Source organism: Emydura macquarii, unplaced genomic scaffold (genome assembly GCF_026122565.2).
Source record: "Emydura macquarii macquarii isolate MOO-44397 ecotype Brisbane River unplaced genomic scaffold, CSIRO-AGI_Emac_v2 contig_1348, whole genome shotgun sequence".
Taxonomy (NCBI): Eukaryota; Metazoa; Chordata; order Testudines; family Chelidae; genus Emydura; species Emydura macquarii.
Window position 1 is genome coordinate 8,841,754 of NW_027131485.1, and position 18,734 is coordinate 8,860,487.

Genomic DNA, 18,734 nt, shown 5'->3' on the forward strand with positions numbered 1-18,734 from the left:
AGCTTGTGTGCAAATGCTGTCTAGAGCTGGAATTTCTGATAAAAGCAGTAAGCTACAGGATATCTTGTGCACGATGTACACATGGAAAATGATCACTAATCACCCTGAGTCATTTGCTTATTGTTGGTAAAGATGAGGAACTTCTTCACAGATGACTTAGTTTGTTGTGTTCATAAATGTTTTTATAGCAACATTCCTATTGTCATACAAAAGTTAGAGCTGACTTGCAAGCACAAACAAATATTTATTTCATATTCAGGAGCACCAAGAAAAAATTCAGCTGTAATGTAGATATAGAGAGAGACATATATTACAGTAAGTGGACAACATTACATAGAACAATTGGTTTGTTCACACTTCTCTGAAGATTCCTTTTGATGACTATAGATTCTCTAGTTTGTTCATTTGTTACTTAATAAGTAGCAGTAATGTGGATTCATGTTTTGATGCAAGACTCAATAGAGCCCTGTTTAGAAATACACATTAATTGGATATCAAAACACCCCAATGCTTACACACTCAACCCTATTTCCCTTTAAAAAAAAAAAAAAAAAAAAGTCTGTGACATTTTTAGAAGTTAAACATTTCCTACCTGTGATAAATAATTCTCTGATCAGCCTAATTTTTGGGTTGGGTCTGAACCACAAAGTTGGAATCCAGATCTAAATGTCCCTGATATCTGGGTGTATTTAGATCCAAAGATTTCATTCAGCCCTGTCTGTTCTAAATAAGAGGGTTCAGAAGTGAATTCTGGATCTGAAGCAAACTCCTTCAAATTTCAGGGTTTTAGTTTGGCCAGCTAGACAGGAAAGAGCCATTTGTGAACTTCAGAGGTGGATCTAAATTTCACTAGATCTCATGTTGATCTAGAATGATCTAGAATTATGATTCCACCTTGCCCATTACAGAGTAAAAGATGAATAGCTAGAAAACTGCTCTTCCCTATGGAGCCTCACTTCCCATAAGCCTAATTCTGTAGCTGCTCTACACAGGAAACTCCCAGTGAGATCACACACATCAGCTGTAGGGTCAGGGCAAAGTTGCAATTAGTACAAGTGAAGTGTGAAGAAAGATTGACAATCATATAAACTTATGAGTACCAACCAAATAAAACACATATGACTCCATTTACCACAAAAAGATGCAGCCATTCCACCATAACTTTCCTCTTTTGCATACACTGCAGTTCAAGATGTAGTCAGATGAATTTGGATGATGGCCTACCAGCTTTCATGGGTAAAAAAAATTAATTCCCTTCTGCGACAGATGACCTCTATGAAAGGGTTAACTGTGTCAGTTACCAGTAGCGAGGAGTTAACAATGTCTTGTTCTCCCAGATTGATTAGCCAAGGAAAGTCTGTTTTGATGTGTAATCTTTCTAATATATCATTGGTTTAGTGTGTTGTTGACACTCCCATGCTTGCTGGGAGAGTTGTATAGGAGGAGTTTCTTTGGAGTTGGATTGAATTGGTTCATTGTGATTTGGGAAAAAATGTCTCTCTTTATCTCTGCATCTTTCTGATCTCCTTTTCCTATAAATTCTGTTAAGACGAGTTGAATTAATCTCTGATAATAAAATCAGTTGTTATTAGATAGAGTTCCAGAGTTTGTAAGAAGTATTACTCCAAATGTGGAAGTCAAATAAACTAAACTCTTAATTCATTAGCACATATCACTTTCCTGTGAGTCCTACAGCAGGAAAAACAATGGTGGTAGTAATATAGAAAAGGCAGTAGGTTCCTGTAATGATTTCCCGTGATCTCATCACCATCCCTCCTTCCCCACATGTTATCTGTGGTCCAGCATGGAATGTACTTTTAGGACCATCATATAGCTGGATCCTGAGAACACACAGCACTGTACTACAGGTAGAACTAGTATCGTACTTCCCTAGTGGAAACACCAGTCAGTGCAGAGACTGTTGCAGCCAGTGATAGCCTTTACCCCTTTCCCTGGCTGCTGTTAAGCCATCCTGGCCAGGGAGGGTTTTTATCCCTGATTCAGAAAGAGCCAATGTTTTCCTGTTAGGCTGTACCAGATTGCCTGAAAGTCAGATACTATATAAAAAATAAATCTTCCTGGCATGATACCACAGGACACCAAGGGCTCTACCTCCCTTGTCCCCTTCTTCATCTCACCTTGCAAATGACTGAGGTTGAACACGGGGGTGGGAATTGTCTCATGATTTCTGTATCTTTCTGGAACATGACAAATTATTCTTCTGCAGTGCTTAGGTAATGGGAAAAGTCATGGAAGCGGCTCCTTTTTACTCAATTCTGTTTCTATGGATAGTAATCTGTGGGAGATTGTGCATTTTTCATTGGAATAGAGCCCTTCAGGTTTCTTTCACAAAAACATTATTAATTTATAAAATTTTTCTTTTTTTTGCACGAAGCTAACCTAACTTTTCTGGAAGGAGATTGTGTACTAGACATGTACATCCTACTCTAGATCACAACCACTCACGTTGCTCTTGGTAGCTTGAAGAAAAATAACAAATGTTCTATATAACTCTCCTTTTTAGTTTATTTGGAAACATGTTTAACTCTACTTTGCTGTAGAGTTTGTTACCCTGTAAGATGATGTGTTGGAAGCACTTGATGGCAGAACGAGAGAGTTCAGTACAAATTACAATTTCATCATTTTCGTTTTTCTTCTGGGACTGTGAAATCCTTCACCAAATGTAACCTAGTGAAACTGTAGGGAGCAATCCGCCCTTGACAAATGGACTCAATGTTCAAATATGTCTCTTATATCTTGAACTTCTATGATTTTCTGTTGCCTTGGTATTTAGCTTGATACAAATGGTAGTAAATGGCCAAAGTTTTCAGAAGTGACTAATGATTTTGGGTACCCAACTTGATACACCTTAAGCAGTATGATTTTCAGAAATTACCAACCAAGCAGGCTCTGTGAAAATGTCTCAAGTTGGGCACACAAACTGAAGGATCTAAAATCATTATTCACTTTTGAAAATCTCAGCTAAGTATCTTTTAAAAAGCTGCAGTCATGGAAAGAACTACATTTCCAAGATATTCTGTGATGGGTTTTAGACACATGACTCTTACTAACAGGAGCAATGGCTATAAATCCTCACTTTGAAATATATGCTGTATGAGTCCAGTTTTCAAAGAAAATGGGTGGGATGTGCACAAGCAGCCACCACCTAACTCTGCTTGGATTGGAGTAAAAGGTGAAATCCACACTGACTTTGGTGGGAGCAGAGTTAGGCTGATATTGTAAACCTTGGAAAATCTGACTATGCACAGTCTAGTAATTCATTCCAGGACTTGTGGCCCTCAGCATTCTTGATTCTACTTCTAAATGAACCACTGCTTAACATTGGACAAGTCACTCAACTTCTGAGCCTTAGTCAACCCAAGTGATATAAAAATAGATAAAACTAAGACTTCACTGATAAACCAGACCTTCCAGCTGATCTGATCTGTAAATTCTGAAAATGAAAGGATAATTTTCATTACTGTTACTTCAGTTCCGTTTTCTCAACATACCAGTTGCAAATGCCTGATTACAACTGTGTTCATAAATGCTTAGCTGTCGTCTTCGTGCTTGTTCTTTTTAATTTATTTGTGACAGGGTGTTTTATTGCCACTGTACTGTAGAGATGTGCTCAGACCCCAATCATGAATGCCCAATCATGTAAGTATCTGTTTTAGGGCTCTCTTTTAATTGAATTTGTTGTCCAAGCCCACCTCCCATCTGGAAAATCCTGCTGAATTCCTGATTCACCAGTATACATAAAGAGGTGTATGAAACAGATGATTCCTCTCTGACCTTAAATTTGATACTTCCTGAGCAAGTCCCACTCCTAACGCTATCTACATCCTTTCTCACCCCTGTTAATAATACACAACAATCCAATATTTCTGTTAAGACATTGCACATGATAAAGAATGAAGGACTGGTCCAAAACAATGAAAAGATACCAGCAACTTCAGGGGGTTGTTTAATTGTCCACAGTCTGGTTGATATTTTTTTTCATGTGCAATTTCCTTAAAGTCAATGCAGATTACAAACCATTCACAGCGCATTGCTGCTTTGATGCACATTTTGTACTGATCCTGCAACCAGTCTGACCCAAATCTGGATACACCAAATTCTGACAGCTCCAGACTTAGATGTGAAGCTGTATGTCAGCACACATGCACATCCATATAGTATTCCCCAGCCTAAGATACATCTTATCTTATCTTTCCTGCCTGGCAGAAAACCCACTTTGGTTAAAATACTTAAAGGGCTGCTGGTGTCTGGAGGAAAACCTTAATATTTTCTCCTTCCTTATTTCTGATCCCTAAGGAACATTTTGCAATAACATATGTTCTTTGTTTCGTAGACCTGCTCCACTGCTGCTCTTTATCCTTCTTGTAGTATGCTTCTTGGAAGGAGTCTGTTTGTGACCGTGAAACAGGTTGTTTTGGAAATGCTACATACTGGACCAATCCAACTCAGGCAGTTTGGTTTTATATAATGATAGGATGGTCTACTTTGAATGTTTTACATCCCTGAATCTGAACTAGACACTGCTTCATTTCTTTCAGAAATGTTTAACATTTACCTTTAGTTAAGTAACTTGCTGATATTTTTATTGGCTTTCCCTGCTGTAACTGTAATTTCCTGTGGGTTTATAGGTAGTCTTTCGCTTATCCAGTATTAACAAATGGTGGTTCATATCAAAAAACTTTTTTTTCTTTTAGGAACATTCCACCATCTTTTTTAAGCCCACTGTTTTCGCATCAGAACATCTTCATTTAACTACTTACATCCATCACAACACACACTTATACATATGGTATACTAGTCACACAGATGCACCATCTTACTGACAGCTAGTAAAGGGACAACTATATTTTACACGTGTTCATCTACATACCAATTGAAAATGCAATTAAACATGAAACACATTTGTATCAGATCTAACTGTATTTCCCTTAGTTTCAAAACCACTTTTAAATGTACTACTACCTTCTTAGTACCAAAAACTTCATCTTTTATGTTTATTATTTGTAATCTTGAAGGCAGAATTTGGATGTGTATTATCTTTGTATAATACTTGACAGCTATATAATACTTGACAGCTAATGCTTCTCATGGCCGCTAAGAATCTGATTAATAGCCTTTTTCAGAACCCTGCTTCATAAGTTAAATGATACTGCTGTCTCCATTTTTTTCTCCCCTTCTGGACAGCGACCTATTTAGCCAGTGATATATAATCTGGTAGTGTATTTAGTTGTGGATTTAATAGCTGACTGAGCTCTCAGTGTTATCACATCTCTGCAAGGGGGAGGGCTTGCAAGCCAAGAAATGATGCATTGTTTGAATTTACACCCAAAACTATAGCTCTGCCTGTTAAAAAATTTAGCAGAGACCAATTTCCAAATGGACAGATAATCTCCATTTGAATTGGGTTGTTCAAAAGTGACATAGGACATTTGACCACAATGTCACTGAAATGCCACAATAAAATACAAGCCAATGGGCAGGATCCTTGTGTTATCTGTTCCCTGTGAAGAACTGGAAATGAAACTTCACAGCAAAGTAGTCGAATGTCATATTAGTTCAATAAACATTTTGAATGCAACAATAGTTATACTAAATTTGCTTCATCTGTTGGTTGCACTATATTCAGTATCAGTACTCTGAGGTTTCATTCTGAAAAATAGCCATGATGAGACATTTTTAGATTCAGACCTTGGCATCTGTTTGAATGCATTTTGCCAAGGGAAAAAAGTGTATAACAAATCCCACAAAGTGCTGAATGTTTCTAACCATTATTTTAAACATAATTTGGAAAAATATACACTTTTCTAATTTGCTTTTGCCGCAGAGTTATATTTTGCTTTTTAGCTATTTTTACAAATCTTTTCTGGTCATTGGATAGCTGCTATATATATTCCTTTGTTTTAAGCATGCACATTGAATGATCCATGCAACAGTGAAGGATTCACCATTGGTACATTCAGTACATTACTGTAATATTTATAGTGTTTCTTGATTCAACTATCAGGATGGTTTAAAATCCTTTCATCCTACAATTTGATCCAATGAAAACATTTGAAAAGAAGACCAACTTGGTAGAGAGCCTGGAGCTACATGATGTTGCATTGTGTGGCCCCACAACAATCTTTAATAATAGCTATTCCTGCTTTGGTGACGGTGGGCTTGCTTGGAGGAGGTTCTGCCTTCTTTTCTGCTGGGGTACCTGTGACATTCAGAACAGGACACCATTAAAACCTAGAATTAGACCAAACCATTTCCCCCTTCTTTCAGCTGATATGTATCACCCAGACCTTCCTTCTAGACTGAGATTATTTTACATTCTTTGGATAAAGTTCTTAATGCTGTTGAAAGGTACCATCCTAGGTGATGACTGAGCCCACCAAAGGAACAGAAGACCTGCCCAGTCAGGTAAGGGAAGGGCCACAGAATCCAGACAGCTAACTCAATATGGGGGACTGACGTGCAAGTCATAGGATTAAAATGAGGGAAGAAGAAGGGGTAACCAAGCAGAGAACCCCAGACCACACCCACTACTCTGAGAAGGAGTCTAAGGAGTCAATGAATATCATCTGGCAGCCCTGGAGACTGAAGTGTTCTGTTCCACTATAGAGTAGGGTACTGAGTGCGCTACAGCAGTGTAAGTTCCCCTTACTGCTCTGTCCAAGTGCCTTGTTCCACAGCCAGATATAGTGTGTGAGGATCAGCTCTTCAGTGGGTGTAAATCAGTATAACTCCACTGACTAAGTTACCCCATCCATTCAGCCCTCGGAGACTGCTAACAAAGATATCAAGTTGGTGCCAGTTTGTGATGCCCAATAGGAGCTTCAGGGAGAACCTCATTTTGCTTTGTCCAACAAATAGATATTAGATGGGACTAGCTTTCAGCCACTAAGAGCCTGTGCCAGATTCAAACTGGAACTCCAGAGGCAAAAGGCTTTATGTTCCATTGCCAATCCCCTTCCACACAAAGTCAGCTGCTTGTATCAGACCTATGTACTGTGGATATGTATAATTAATGACTACCCTGAATATCACTGTGTTTTGACTTCTCTTTGTGAACCTGTATGTCACAATCATTAGGATAAAAAATGGATATTCCTTTGCAGGGAGAAAGAAATATCATTACCAATAACATTTAATTCAAAACAATAAAATTCATAAAAAAAGGACAAGGAGCGAGAACTGCCAAGGGAATTGAGTCGCAATTACTATGACTAAAACAGTATAAATAATTAGCAACACATTTTAAAAGGTCTTCTCAAACTTGTACTTGAACATCAGGACCTATTTACATGCCTGCAGTAAACCCATTTCAGCAAGAATTTTGTCCTTTGGGATTAACAAGTGCAAAGTGGTGGTATGAGGGAAATGTTGTTGTCAGATACAGAATTCTTTTAAATTGGTGTTCTTATCTACAAATGCACCTCCATGGAAGCACTGTGCTGTCACTCTTCCACACTTATGCCCTTTAAGATCAGGTTTGGCACCTGCAGCAAATCAGTCCATTAAGCCCTCAGCTGTTTCCATTAGAATTAATCTTCAACCTAACTTGGAACCCATCTGTTTCTGTATTTAATACTTTCTCCCTCTGTTCCTGAGATTGGGTTTTCATTTGCTTTCCTCAATGACTGTACTTTGTGAGATTCCATGGCTGACATATATCAGATGTTCACAATAGCTGCTTGATGACCTGGCTTGTAGGTCCTTTTTGGTTCTGTGCTGAATAAAAATGTTGCTGGCACTATTATCGATCAATGTTATCCTCTATATCTCCCAAAGTGTGTAATAAACCAGGATGCTGTGAAGAGATAAATCTTTGGGCTAGTGGGAAAGTCAGTGGATTTAGAATGTTGTTATACAGCGCTTTCCTTTTGTTGGCCTCAGGAAGAACATCAGTGGCTGACACTTGATTTATTGTATTGTATTCTTCCACAGGAGGAGAGTAGTAGAATGCAGTTTAATAGCAACTGCTTCAACAACTGAATTGAAAAAATAACTTCCATTGAAATTATGGTACATTTTAAAATAATCAGACTTCTCAGTAACTAAATCTCTCCTTCATATCTTGCCTATTTGATTTCTGCAGGTAATGATGGTGCCCAACTTACAGGGTTTTGTCAGACAGTCAGAACCTTCATCATTTACTCCAGTTCTTCTTTACATAATACCCAATTAATAAAGAGGAATAACCATTTCCTATTGATGAAAATAAGATAAAAATACTCTAACATATTATAATGGCCAATTGGCCTTTGCAGCCATCTCCCTGTTAAGATGTACGTGAGAATTGTTGCTCTAAAGCTTTTCACACCTTGATTGGGACCTGATCTAAAGTCCATCAAAGTCAATGGAAACCTTTCTGTTGATTTCAGTGGGGTTTGAGTCAGGCCACTAGAGCGTATCATCCAAAATTTGCGGGGACCTTTCCTTCCTAAAGTGAAGATTTAAAAAATGAACATGAACTATAGAACTGATAAATAATCTCAGCCAGGAACCCAAGAGAGTGAGAATGCAACTCTCTGGAATAACTGGAGGGGGACCCTTTTGACATAATTCTGCTGAATAAGGCCCTAATTCAGCAAAGCACTTAAGCATGTGCATTGAAGTCAATGGAACTTGAGTAGGTTTTAAAGTTAAGAACATGTCAGAAGTGTTTTTCTGATAGGGGTCTATGGGACAGCGGGTAGGAAAACAAAACCTTTCCAACCATAGGGAAAGTGCATCTACCTTGAACAACTACAGATATAGAAACCAGCTATGGTGGAAGAAACAAACAGTAATAACACATATGGTTTGTAGAAGAAGGTGTAATCCACAGCTTCTTAAAAGGATCATCTGCTGTTAAGTTTAAAGCCATGGTCACTCTCCAAGTACATGTCATAATCTTGTTATCATCCAGAAAAACATGAAGAGAGTAAAGATAGCTGCTATAGTATGCTACAGAATAGGAAACTCAGCCATTGCTCATGGCGGAAGATAAACTAACATGCACCACTGAAAATATAACAAAAGGCATACATGCCCTAGATAAGCAGATGTATGGTGGTAAAGGCAATGTACACTGGACAGTAAGACTACCATTGCTTACAATGTTGTAGCCATGTAAAGGCAGGATGGGTGAGGTATTATCTTTTTATTGCACCAACTTCTGTTGGTGAAGGAGACAAGCTTTCAAGCTACCCAGGGCTCTTCATCAGGTTCAGACAGAAGTTGGTCCAATAAAAGATATTACCTCACCCACCTTGTCTCTCTAATAAGACTAAAGAGAAGAGTTAGATGAAACAAGTTTAAGACTGGGCAGTACATCTGTGAGACCACTGCGTCTTTAGGGAATTTCTTAACAAAGGAGTAGGTAAATCTGGGAAGGGCTTCACTCATCCATACTTGGACTAATTCAGTGATGTGCTGCAGTTTTGCAATTGACCTGAATGGGAGCAGGACTGGGTCCTAAACTCCCAAGGTCCCGTTCCAGCATGCACTGGCTTAGTGTAAAGCCCAAGAAGAATTTTCTGATAGCAGTCTCTCCTTTGGTTGTTCCAAAGTTCTGTCTAGAAATCTGGAGCATATTACATCCATATCCGTAATATACATGGTATTGTAGTGTATAAAGGCTTTCAAGAGACCTTCCAACCTGCATAGTTCCTGTCTTGACAGGCAAAAGGGTGTGTCTTTCAGTTGTGTTAGCTCAACCCAAGGGTATGCCTACACTGCGGAGTGAAGTTGATTTATTTTAAATCGACTTTCACCCACTGAATTTTAGAAGTCGCAAGAGTGTGATCACACCACGCTCATTGCCTCAGGGAATTGCATCCCCACTAGCCAGACTTGGGTCAACAATCAAAGCAGTGCACCATGGGTAGCTATCCCACAGTGCAACTAGCCACAGAGGCTTTTGGGAAGGTTGTCATCCTCCCATGATGCAATGTACTCCCTTCCCCCCCCCTCGCCTTCTTGTCCCAGTCCCAACAAACAGATGATCGCCTTTTTGTGCCATTTTTTTCAAACCCTTCACTTTCTGCCACGTGCACACCATTGCCTGAGAGAAATGGAGTCCGCTCAGCTCTGCATTATTATTGTGAGCATCACAAACACCTTGCGACTTATTCTGCAGTATTTTCAGAGGCGAGACAGGAGCTGCAGTGCTGAAAATTGCAATGTTACACAGGCCACCATGCTACAAGCCATAGAACGAAACAATTCTCATTTGCTGCAGGCTGTCACATACCATCGGCAGTTGGTGCAGCACCGCTTCTGGTCCTGGGAAACAAGCAGTCACTGGTAGGATTGCATCATTATGAAGGTGTGGGATGATGAGCAGTGGCTGCAGAACTTTTGAAAGCGAAAGGCCACTTTCTTTGAACTTTGCAGAGAACTCTCCCCAGCTCTGAAATGCATGACTATTTGCTTGAGACCAGCTCTGACAGTGGAGAAGAGAGTGGTCATCGCTTCGTGGAAGTTAGCAACGCCAGACTGCTACCGCTCAGCTGGGAATGAATTTGGAGTCGGTAAATCCACCGTGGGAGCAGCTGTGATACAAGTGTGGCAGGCCATTAACAGACTTCTGCTAAGAGTAGTGACTTTAGAAAATGTTGCGGCTATAGTGGAAGGCTTTTCTGCAATGGGATTCCCAAACTGGGGGGAGGGGGCCATAGATGGCATGTACATCCCTATCTTAGCCCTGGCCCACCTTGCCACAGAGTACATAAATCGAAAGGGATACTTCTCAATGATGTTGCAGGCCCTTGTGGATCACAGGGGATGCTTCACTGACATCAATGTGGGGTGGTCTGGAAAGGTGCATGACACATGCATCTTTAGGAACTCAGGTCTGTTCAAAAAGATGCAGGTAGGCACTTTCTTCCCTGACCAAAAAATAAATATTGGCGATGTTGAAAGGCCAATAGTGATCCTATGGGATCCTGCCTACCCTTAGCTCCCCTGGCTAATGAAGCTCTATGCTGGGCACCTGGACAGCGACAACGGGTGTTTTAATAATAGGCTCAGCAAGTGCAGAATGGTGGTGGACTGTGCATTTGGACATTTAAAGGTGTGCTGGCACAGTCTGCTCACTAGGTTAGACCTCAGTGAAAAAAATCACAATATTATCTCTGCCTGCTGTGTGCTCCATAATGTCTGTGAGACAAAGGGGGAAAAATTCCCATTGGGCTGGGTTGTGGAGACAGATAGGCTGGCCGCAAATTTTGAGCAGCCAGGTGCCACTGCAACACTGAGAGCCAATTGCAGAGCGCTGCACCTCAGGGAAGCATTGAAAAAGCGCTTTTGCAATGGGGCACAACAGCAATGTGTGTTGCTTATCTCTGCTGTGCTTTCACTTCGCATCCTCTACCCATCCCCCACCGATCCATTTCCTCCCCCCGCAACTTCTTCCTCCCTTTACTCCCTTGTTATCAATAAATAAACAGCAATGAATTGTAAAGCAGTACTTTTTTTATTGGTGATCCTTCATAGAGGGGGGAAAAGGAAGATAATTGAGCATTCCACATGCATTGTGTGGGGCCTCAGAAGGGATGCAAAGCTGTGCACACATGAAAGAATCACACATTCCCACTCCTTAAAGAGGCCATCGCCTCTTTCTGCTCCCCTCAACCGGTGAGGAGTGCAGCATGTACTGCACCCTGCCCAGCCTCGTCCTAGACCACTTGGGGATAGGGAGCTAGGAAAGAGTGCGTTAGGTCAGAGTTTTGCAGGGGCTGTAGATGGGGGCTTGTCTTGCCGCTGAGCTTCCTGAAGCTCAACCAGACACCTCAACATGTCTGACTGATCACACATTATACTCAGCATTTCATCTTGTGTTGAATGCTCATATTCCTGTGCTGCCTTTCTGTTGTCCACGTCCATGTTCATTCTGTCAGATAATGAAATCCTCCACGCTTTTAGCTCTGTGTCAGCAGCCGCGGAGGCATTCATTATCTCATTAAACATGTCAGGAGGTTTTTTTCCACCTTATTATCTGCAACTGGCACTCTGCAGGAGTATGAAATGGTGTACTGTTGAAGGCCATGTTGTGCACTGTAAGGGAAGCAAAACACAAGGTACCCATTATTAACTCATCCCATGGACGAAAAGCAATGTTACAATTAATAAATAACTCCCATTAGCCTTCCCAAGGGAACCACATACCATTGCCTAACTATTGCAGGGGACGGAGCGCCATTCCAGCCATGGTAAGTAAGGGGCTAGTGCATCTATGTTAGGGAAATCCCCGGTGCCAATGCTACACAAGTCCATGCTCCCTAGAGCAGCATGGATGTTGGGCTCTCATTGATCAGGCTTTTAACATGCGGTAGAAAAGGTGGGGAGTGGGTATCGGTTAACCGTCTCTGGAGGAAAAAAAATGGGAACCCGTTTGTGGATGCTCAAGGTCCATAGCAATAATGTCCTGCTTAGGGAGTTGTGGTGTGCTGAACCAAGAAACCATCCCCGGCTGTGCAATAACACACACTTTAAAAAACTTTCTTGAGCGGGTATTGTAAATGTGCAACATCTTCGCTAGGTAACCATGAGTGATATCAGCCTGCTGAGGGTCACACAGGTGGAAAGGGAGGATTTGCTGCAAGCATCTGGCTACAGGCCTGGCCCTTATGCTGCTATGCTGTGTTCCGCGATGATGCCTGCACAATTAATAACAGGGGTGGGGGAAAGTGTCCTCTCACGGTGGAAGAAATAAGGCTGCCTTCCCAAGAAACCTTCTGCAAAGAATTGCGGAGTACCTACATGAAAGCTTCCTGGAGGTATGCATGGAAGATTCTTGGAGCATCCCTGTGCACATAAATAATCTTTTCTGGGGTGAACCCAATGCTTAAGCATACCAACTATGAGAAAGCACAACCCCACCACCACACACACCATTTTTTCCCACTGGTACAAGATTCTGGACGGGGGATATAACCAAAGACATGCAATTTGCAGTACATACTCACCAGATGTGCCTTCCCCGGCATTCCGGTCAGTCACGGTTTCCTGCATCTGACTGGGCTACCCCTGTATTGCAAACAGCTCCTGGCTTTCAGGGAGAAGGGATATCCCACTTGCTTGTCCCCTGTTCTCCTCACCATCCTCCTCCTCGTCCACAGACTCATCCTCATTCATCCTGGCCTTGGATTTCCCCGAGGTATCAACACTGCATGGTGGTGGGATGTACGCCGAGAATCGCATGCAGCTCCTCGTAAAAGTGGCATGTTTTTGGTGAGGAGCCAGAATGACTGCTAGCTTCCCTAGTTTTCTGATAAGCCTGCCTCAGCTCTTTGATCTTAACGTGGCACTGCTGTGCGTCCCTGTTGTGCCCCTTCTCCAACATGCTGCGAGATATCTTCTAGTAGATATCCAAATTTTTTTTGCTTGCTTGGAGCTGAGCCAGAACAGACTCTTTGCCCCAAAGACTGGCGAGATCCAAGACCTCAGGTTGACTCCAGGCTGGAGCGCATTTGGGGTGTGCAGTTGCCATGATCAGTTGTGCTGGCAAACTCTCTCTGACCAAACAGGAAATGGGAATTCAAAATTTCCTGGGGCTTGAGGAAAAGAGCTATTTCCTGTTTATGTGGCCACAGTGCAGCAGACTGTGAATGTGCAGAATGGTCACAACAGAGCATTTTGGGATACCTCCTGGCAGCCAATGACATTGATTTATGTTGACTCTGCTTACACTGATGCTCATTTGACCCACAGAATTCGACTTCCGTGCTACACCACTTGCGGAAGTGGTTTTATTAAGTCGAATTTTACCGCGATTTAGGTTGGCGGAATTGACATGCCAGTGGAGATGAATACTTTATGTGGTTGATGGAAGCTGCATTCCGTCGACCTACATTATCAGTGTAAAGCAGGCCCAAGTTTAGCTTTACGTGACTGAAAAGCCCAGTTAAACCTCATTAAGATACAGACTGTCACTGATACATAGGAAGTCATGCTAGCTGGCAATCTATTATTCTAGACATCTCATAGGCTGAAACACAGCCAGATAATATGGTTTCAAGCACATTAATCTTCATTTTAACAGGATTTTTTTTCATGTTAAGCTAACTTGATTGAGCTAACATCATTGAAAAACACACCCTTTTACCATCAAGAGAGGGAGGTAAAGACACAACCTACAGGTTGTGGTGACTCACATACACACACATTACTAAAAAAACAACAATTTAAGACTGAGATTTTCAAAGCCATCTGGTAGATTTGGATTTAATGTTGATGAGAATTGGCAAACCAACTTCCCTAGGTGGTTTTCAAAATCTCAGCCTAAATGGATAGAAATAGAGGCTGGCATTTCATTTTATATTTTTATATTAGTTCATTTTGGTCTAAGCAGGTTTGGGGAGACTTTCAGAGACACAATTGGGAGCAAGAGCCCAAATCTCATTGACTTTTAACAGGAGTTGGGTGTCTAGCTGTCCTCTGTGCCTTTGAAAATCTATCCCCTTCCTTACCAGAGTTTTTCAAATACTTTTTTCTTTCCTATTTGTTTTTAAATCTTAAACTCACTGGCAGGAGATCGTGTTACTTTGTCTAAAGGTTTTAACTTGATCCGAAGGAATTCAGCCATCTCCTTGTCTTCCTCTTGCTCTCTGTTAGTGCAAAAAGAGAAAAAAAGGTTGTAGAAGAAAAATAAGTGATTTTTACATAAGTAAGAGAAGCAGCCCCTTGTGTAAAGGCAAGAGCCTTAAAAATCTTATTAATAGTAGTAATACTTCTTTACACTTCTTTAGCACTTTTCATCTAAAATCTCAAAACTCATTAGAAATTTAATGAATTGAGAGAGAAATCCTGATCCTATTGAAGTCAGTAGCAAAACTCTCATTGACTCCAATGGGCCTGGGGTTTCATTCTAATGCTCACTACTTAACCCTGAGAGACAGGCAAGTTTTAGCCCCATTGTGCCCCCCATTCGGCAAAGCATTTAAATTAAGCACATGCTTTGGTGAATCAGGGCCTATACCAGTAGGTAAACTGAGTCATAAAGAAGTTAAATGGCTTGACAAGGTCACACAGTGAATCAGTGAATCAACTCAAAACCAAACCCAACTATCCTTATCATGTGTATAACACCCCAGTTTTGGTTGGAGATTCTATGTATTACAGTAATATAAATAATTGATAATAATAGTAACATGAGCATTATGTATGTGCAAAGACCAGTTTATACATGTATGAAAATCATTCCTTGTTAGAATTCTCTTTCAAGTTTACTTCCCCCTTCTAAGGCCAGATCTACACTCAAAAGTTAAATCAACCTAGATACACCACTCCAGAGTGTGAAAAATTCACACCTCTGAGCAACATAGTTAAGCCACCCTATCCCCCAGTGGAGACAGTGCTAGGTCGATGGAAGAATTTTTCTGCTTCTGCCTCTCGGGAAGGTGAATTCAGTACAGTGCTGGGAGAACCCTTCCCGTCACTGCAGTGCTACAGTGGCATAACTGCAGCACTACAGTTGTAGTGTTTCAAGAGTTGACTAACCCTAAGTTCATGTCTATGCTACAGTGGCTACAGCGGCACAGATACAGAACAGCACTGCTTTCTACAGCGTGGAAGAAGTATTTCCTTTCACCTCTCTGACGGCTGGTCTGCATTAGAAAGTTAGCTTAACACAGCTACGTCACTTAGGGGAGTGAGAATTTCACACCCCTGAGATACATAGTTAAGCCAACCAGTGCTGACAGCTCTAGGTCAATGAAATAATTCTTCCATTGACCTAGCTACTGCCTCTCAGAGAGGTGGATTACTTCAGCAATGGAAGAAGTCTTTCCATTGCTGTAGTAGGTGTCTATACTACAGGGCTACAGTAGCGCAGCTGTTGTACCACAGCAATGCTGTTGTAGTGTTTCTAGTGTAGGTATACCTGGAGAGACAATAGCTAGGTCAACGGAAGAATTCTTCTATCGACTTAGCTGTGTCTACACCAGGAGTTAGGTGAACATAACTGTGGTGTTCAGAGTCCAAACTTTGTCAGAGCTCTGAGCAACATAGCAAGGCCAATCTAATTTTTAAGTGCAGACCAGGACTGAGAGGATTCAGCCCTGTTCTTTCATAATAGTAAAGGGCTCAGATATTTTCTTGTAATAAATTCAAAAGGACACTAATCCTCTGGAGCTGTGAGTGAAAGATTGGGTAAAATTATGGAATAGGGCAGGAGTGCTGGAACAATTTGTATAGTGAAGGTGCTGAGAGCCATTGAACCAAACTGCAAACCCTGTATATGATAGAAGCCACTTCAGGCTGGGGAATGCAGCAGCACCCCTAGTTCCAGCACCTATGGAATATGGAGAGAAAGTGATTTAGAGATCCAGTTTGAATGCATTTCCTGTGGGACTAGAGAGAGAGGCTTTTAGCATCACACTATGTTTTAAGACACCAATCGTCTCCCATTAAAGTCAATAGAAATTTTGTCGCGTCAATGAGAGTAGCATCAGGTACTCTATTAGGCTTGCCAAGTCTCTGGAACAAATTCAGGCACTTTAAATCTTTACCTTAATCTTTCCACCTCTGCATCATCTACAAGAAAATCTCTTTTTTGCACCAGTTTATGGATCTTCTGAATCAATTCATCCTCTCTTTGTTTCTGCACTTTTGTTTTTTCTTTTTCTGATCAAAAACAGAAAGAATAAGACAAGGGTTAGGGACTTAGATTTCTAACAACATTTGACCGATGAAAGTCAATGGCCTTTGTCCAGACTTACAGTGAGACAAGAGTCATAATTTTCCAGGACATATTTTAGACATTTTATTATTTGATAACAATTCTTCCCTGCTTCTCCTGAAACCACAATACAAAAACAATCCACTCTTTACAGAGAGAGTCAGGAGTGAATGGACTTAGTGAGGAAGGGAAACACATTTTTATCAACACATTGATAGGTTAATCAATAAAATGTAGTGTTCTTGTGTTCATTTGAGATAATTACTGGAAAGTCATAAGGACCAGACAATCCATAAGCAAGGGTCTAAAAGGTCACCCCCAGGCAGGTATATAGGCTCCTAATGAAAGAAGACACTCCTCAATGTTGCTATCTTGTTGGGGATGCTCCCTGCTACATGGTTATTCTGACAGACTACTCCTGCTCCAGGTTGCTCATGTTCCTGGTCCCAGCTTCAGTCTCTGCCTATTCCTGCTCCAGCACCTGCCCCAACCACAGCTGGTCACCCAATTGCCTGACACCAGGACACTGGAGTGGGTATCAGGATATGTGAGCTCTGCTGCCAGCACTGCCATTGAGCTGCAATGTGGTGTTGGGACAAGTCATTGTTATGACTAGCCAGAAAATAGAAATCCCTGCCTGTGAAAATCTTCATTTTTGAAAAAACATGTTTCCCAAATGAGGACAAAAAGTCAAAAGTGCAAAATTTTCATGGGATGGGATTTCCAGAAAAATACCCTTTTGGGAGAATTGTAGAGGAATGTTTTGGCTCCCTGGCTACCTACCTGGAAGGCTCCTGGCAACTTTACTTTCCCCCTGCAGGCAGAAAGAAATTGACAAGAGCCTTCAGTGGAGAACCCTGGCTCTCATCTCCCATTCAGCCTGGCTGCTGCAGAGCCAGGGGGCTCAGTCTCTCTGCCTTTCCCCCAGGCAGAGATTAGGGGGAAATGAGATTTACAAGAGCCTTCCAGGTGGGCAGATGAGCATCTGATGACTGAATCTGATTGAAATGGGCATCATTTCAATTTTCCTAATGGAAAATCAAAATTTTTCTGCAAAAATCAGAACTTTTGGCAAAATGAAAAATTTTGATCTTACAAAAAGGTCATTTTCTGTTGGAAAACCATTCCAAAAGAAAATTTCTGACCAGCTCTAGTCACTGTAGCGCTGTCTGCCACTCTTTGTCTGTCTTGTCTATTTAAAGTGTAAGTCCTTCAGGGCAGGGACTTCCGAGTCTTGCTGCATGTTTGCACAGTGCTTAGCACAATGGGACCAGGCTCTACTGTAATATTAATAAAACATTCATTAGTTCAAAACCTTAGTTTTCAATCTAGAAAGCCCTCCATGGCACCATTTAGAGTTTATTCTCCTAAGAATGCTCCTTAACAAGAGCATTTTTAAAGTAAGGACACAATTCTGCTCCATTAGAATAATAGCAAAACTCCCATTGACTTAAAATGGGAACGTGATCAGGCCTCAAATAAGATTAGCTACCTGTGTGACAATTCTGCCTCTTCCATTGTAATTTGGGACATCAACTCTGATAAAAGTCAGGCACTAGAATTATTACTAATAATGGAGATAAATAAAACTGTTATTTCCCAAAAATTCCAAAATTCAGTGTAATCAATATTGTTCTGATTATTTAAGCAAAAACAGAGCCAATCTATCATGACTAGATTATCTGAAAATGATCATTTGTTTTGAATGATAGATTTGGCTGTCACATGCTGAAATTATTGTAAATATGAGGGATTAGGGAAATATAGTTCAAGGGTATAAAACAAATGTAGTTAACACAAAACTCCTTAGTTCTAAATCTGAGCAAGCAGAGGAGCAGTGATGAGAAAGCTAGAGGCTAATCCTACCTGACACACTTCCTTAAAAATGTTGATGAGCAGAAAATAAAGTTTCACATTAAATCAAGAATTTTCATTTTCAGTAGTGGAATTGTGGAACTAAGCTCAGAGAAACCTCAAATTGAGTCAAGTACATTGAAAGTCCCTGGAAACTGTCATAAGCCACCAACGCTCTGATGCATTCAATATACCTTGTTTATTGACC

The 18,734-nt window shown here is 40.9% G+C and overlaps 1 protein-coding gene across 2 annotated transcripts in view; it reads right to left on the bottom strand.

Moving 5' to 3' along the window:
• Positions 1-224: 224 nt before the first annotated feature.
• Positions 225-18,734, bottom strand: part of BMERB1 (bMERB domain containing 1) — a 112,843-nt gene continuing 94,333 nt past the window's right edge. For both annotated transcript variants that reach the window (XM_067551068.1, XM_067551066.1), the window contains exons 4-6: positions 16,503-16,617; positions 14,518-14,600; positions 225-6,220 (exon numbers count right to left, since the gene is read on the bottom strand). In XM_067551068.1, the coding sequence (XP_067407169.1) occupies positions 6,108-6,220; positions 14,518-14,600; positions 16,503-16,617 (311 nt within the window). In that variant the 3' untranslated portion in view covers positions 225-6,107. The remainder of the gene's footprint in view (positions 6,221-14,517; positions 14,601-16,502; positions 16,618-18,734) is intronic.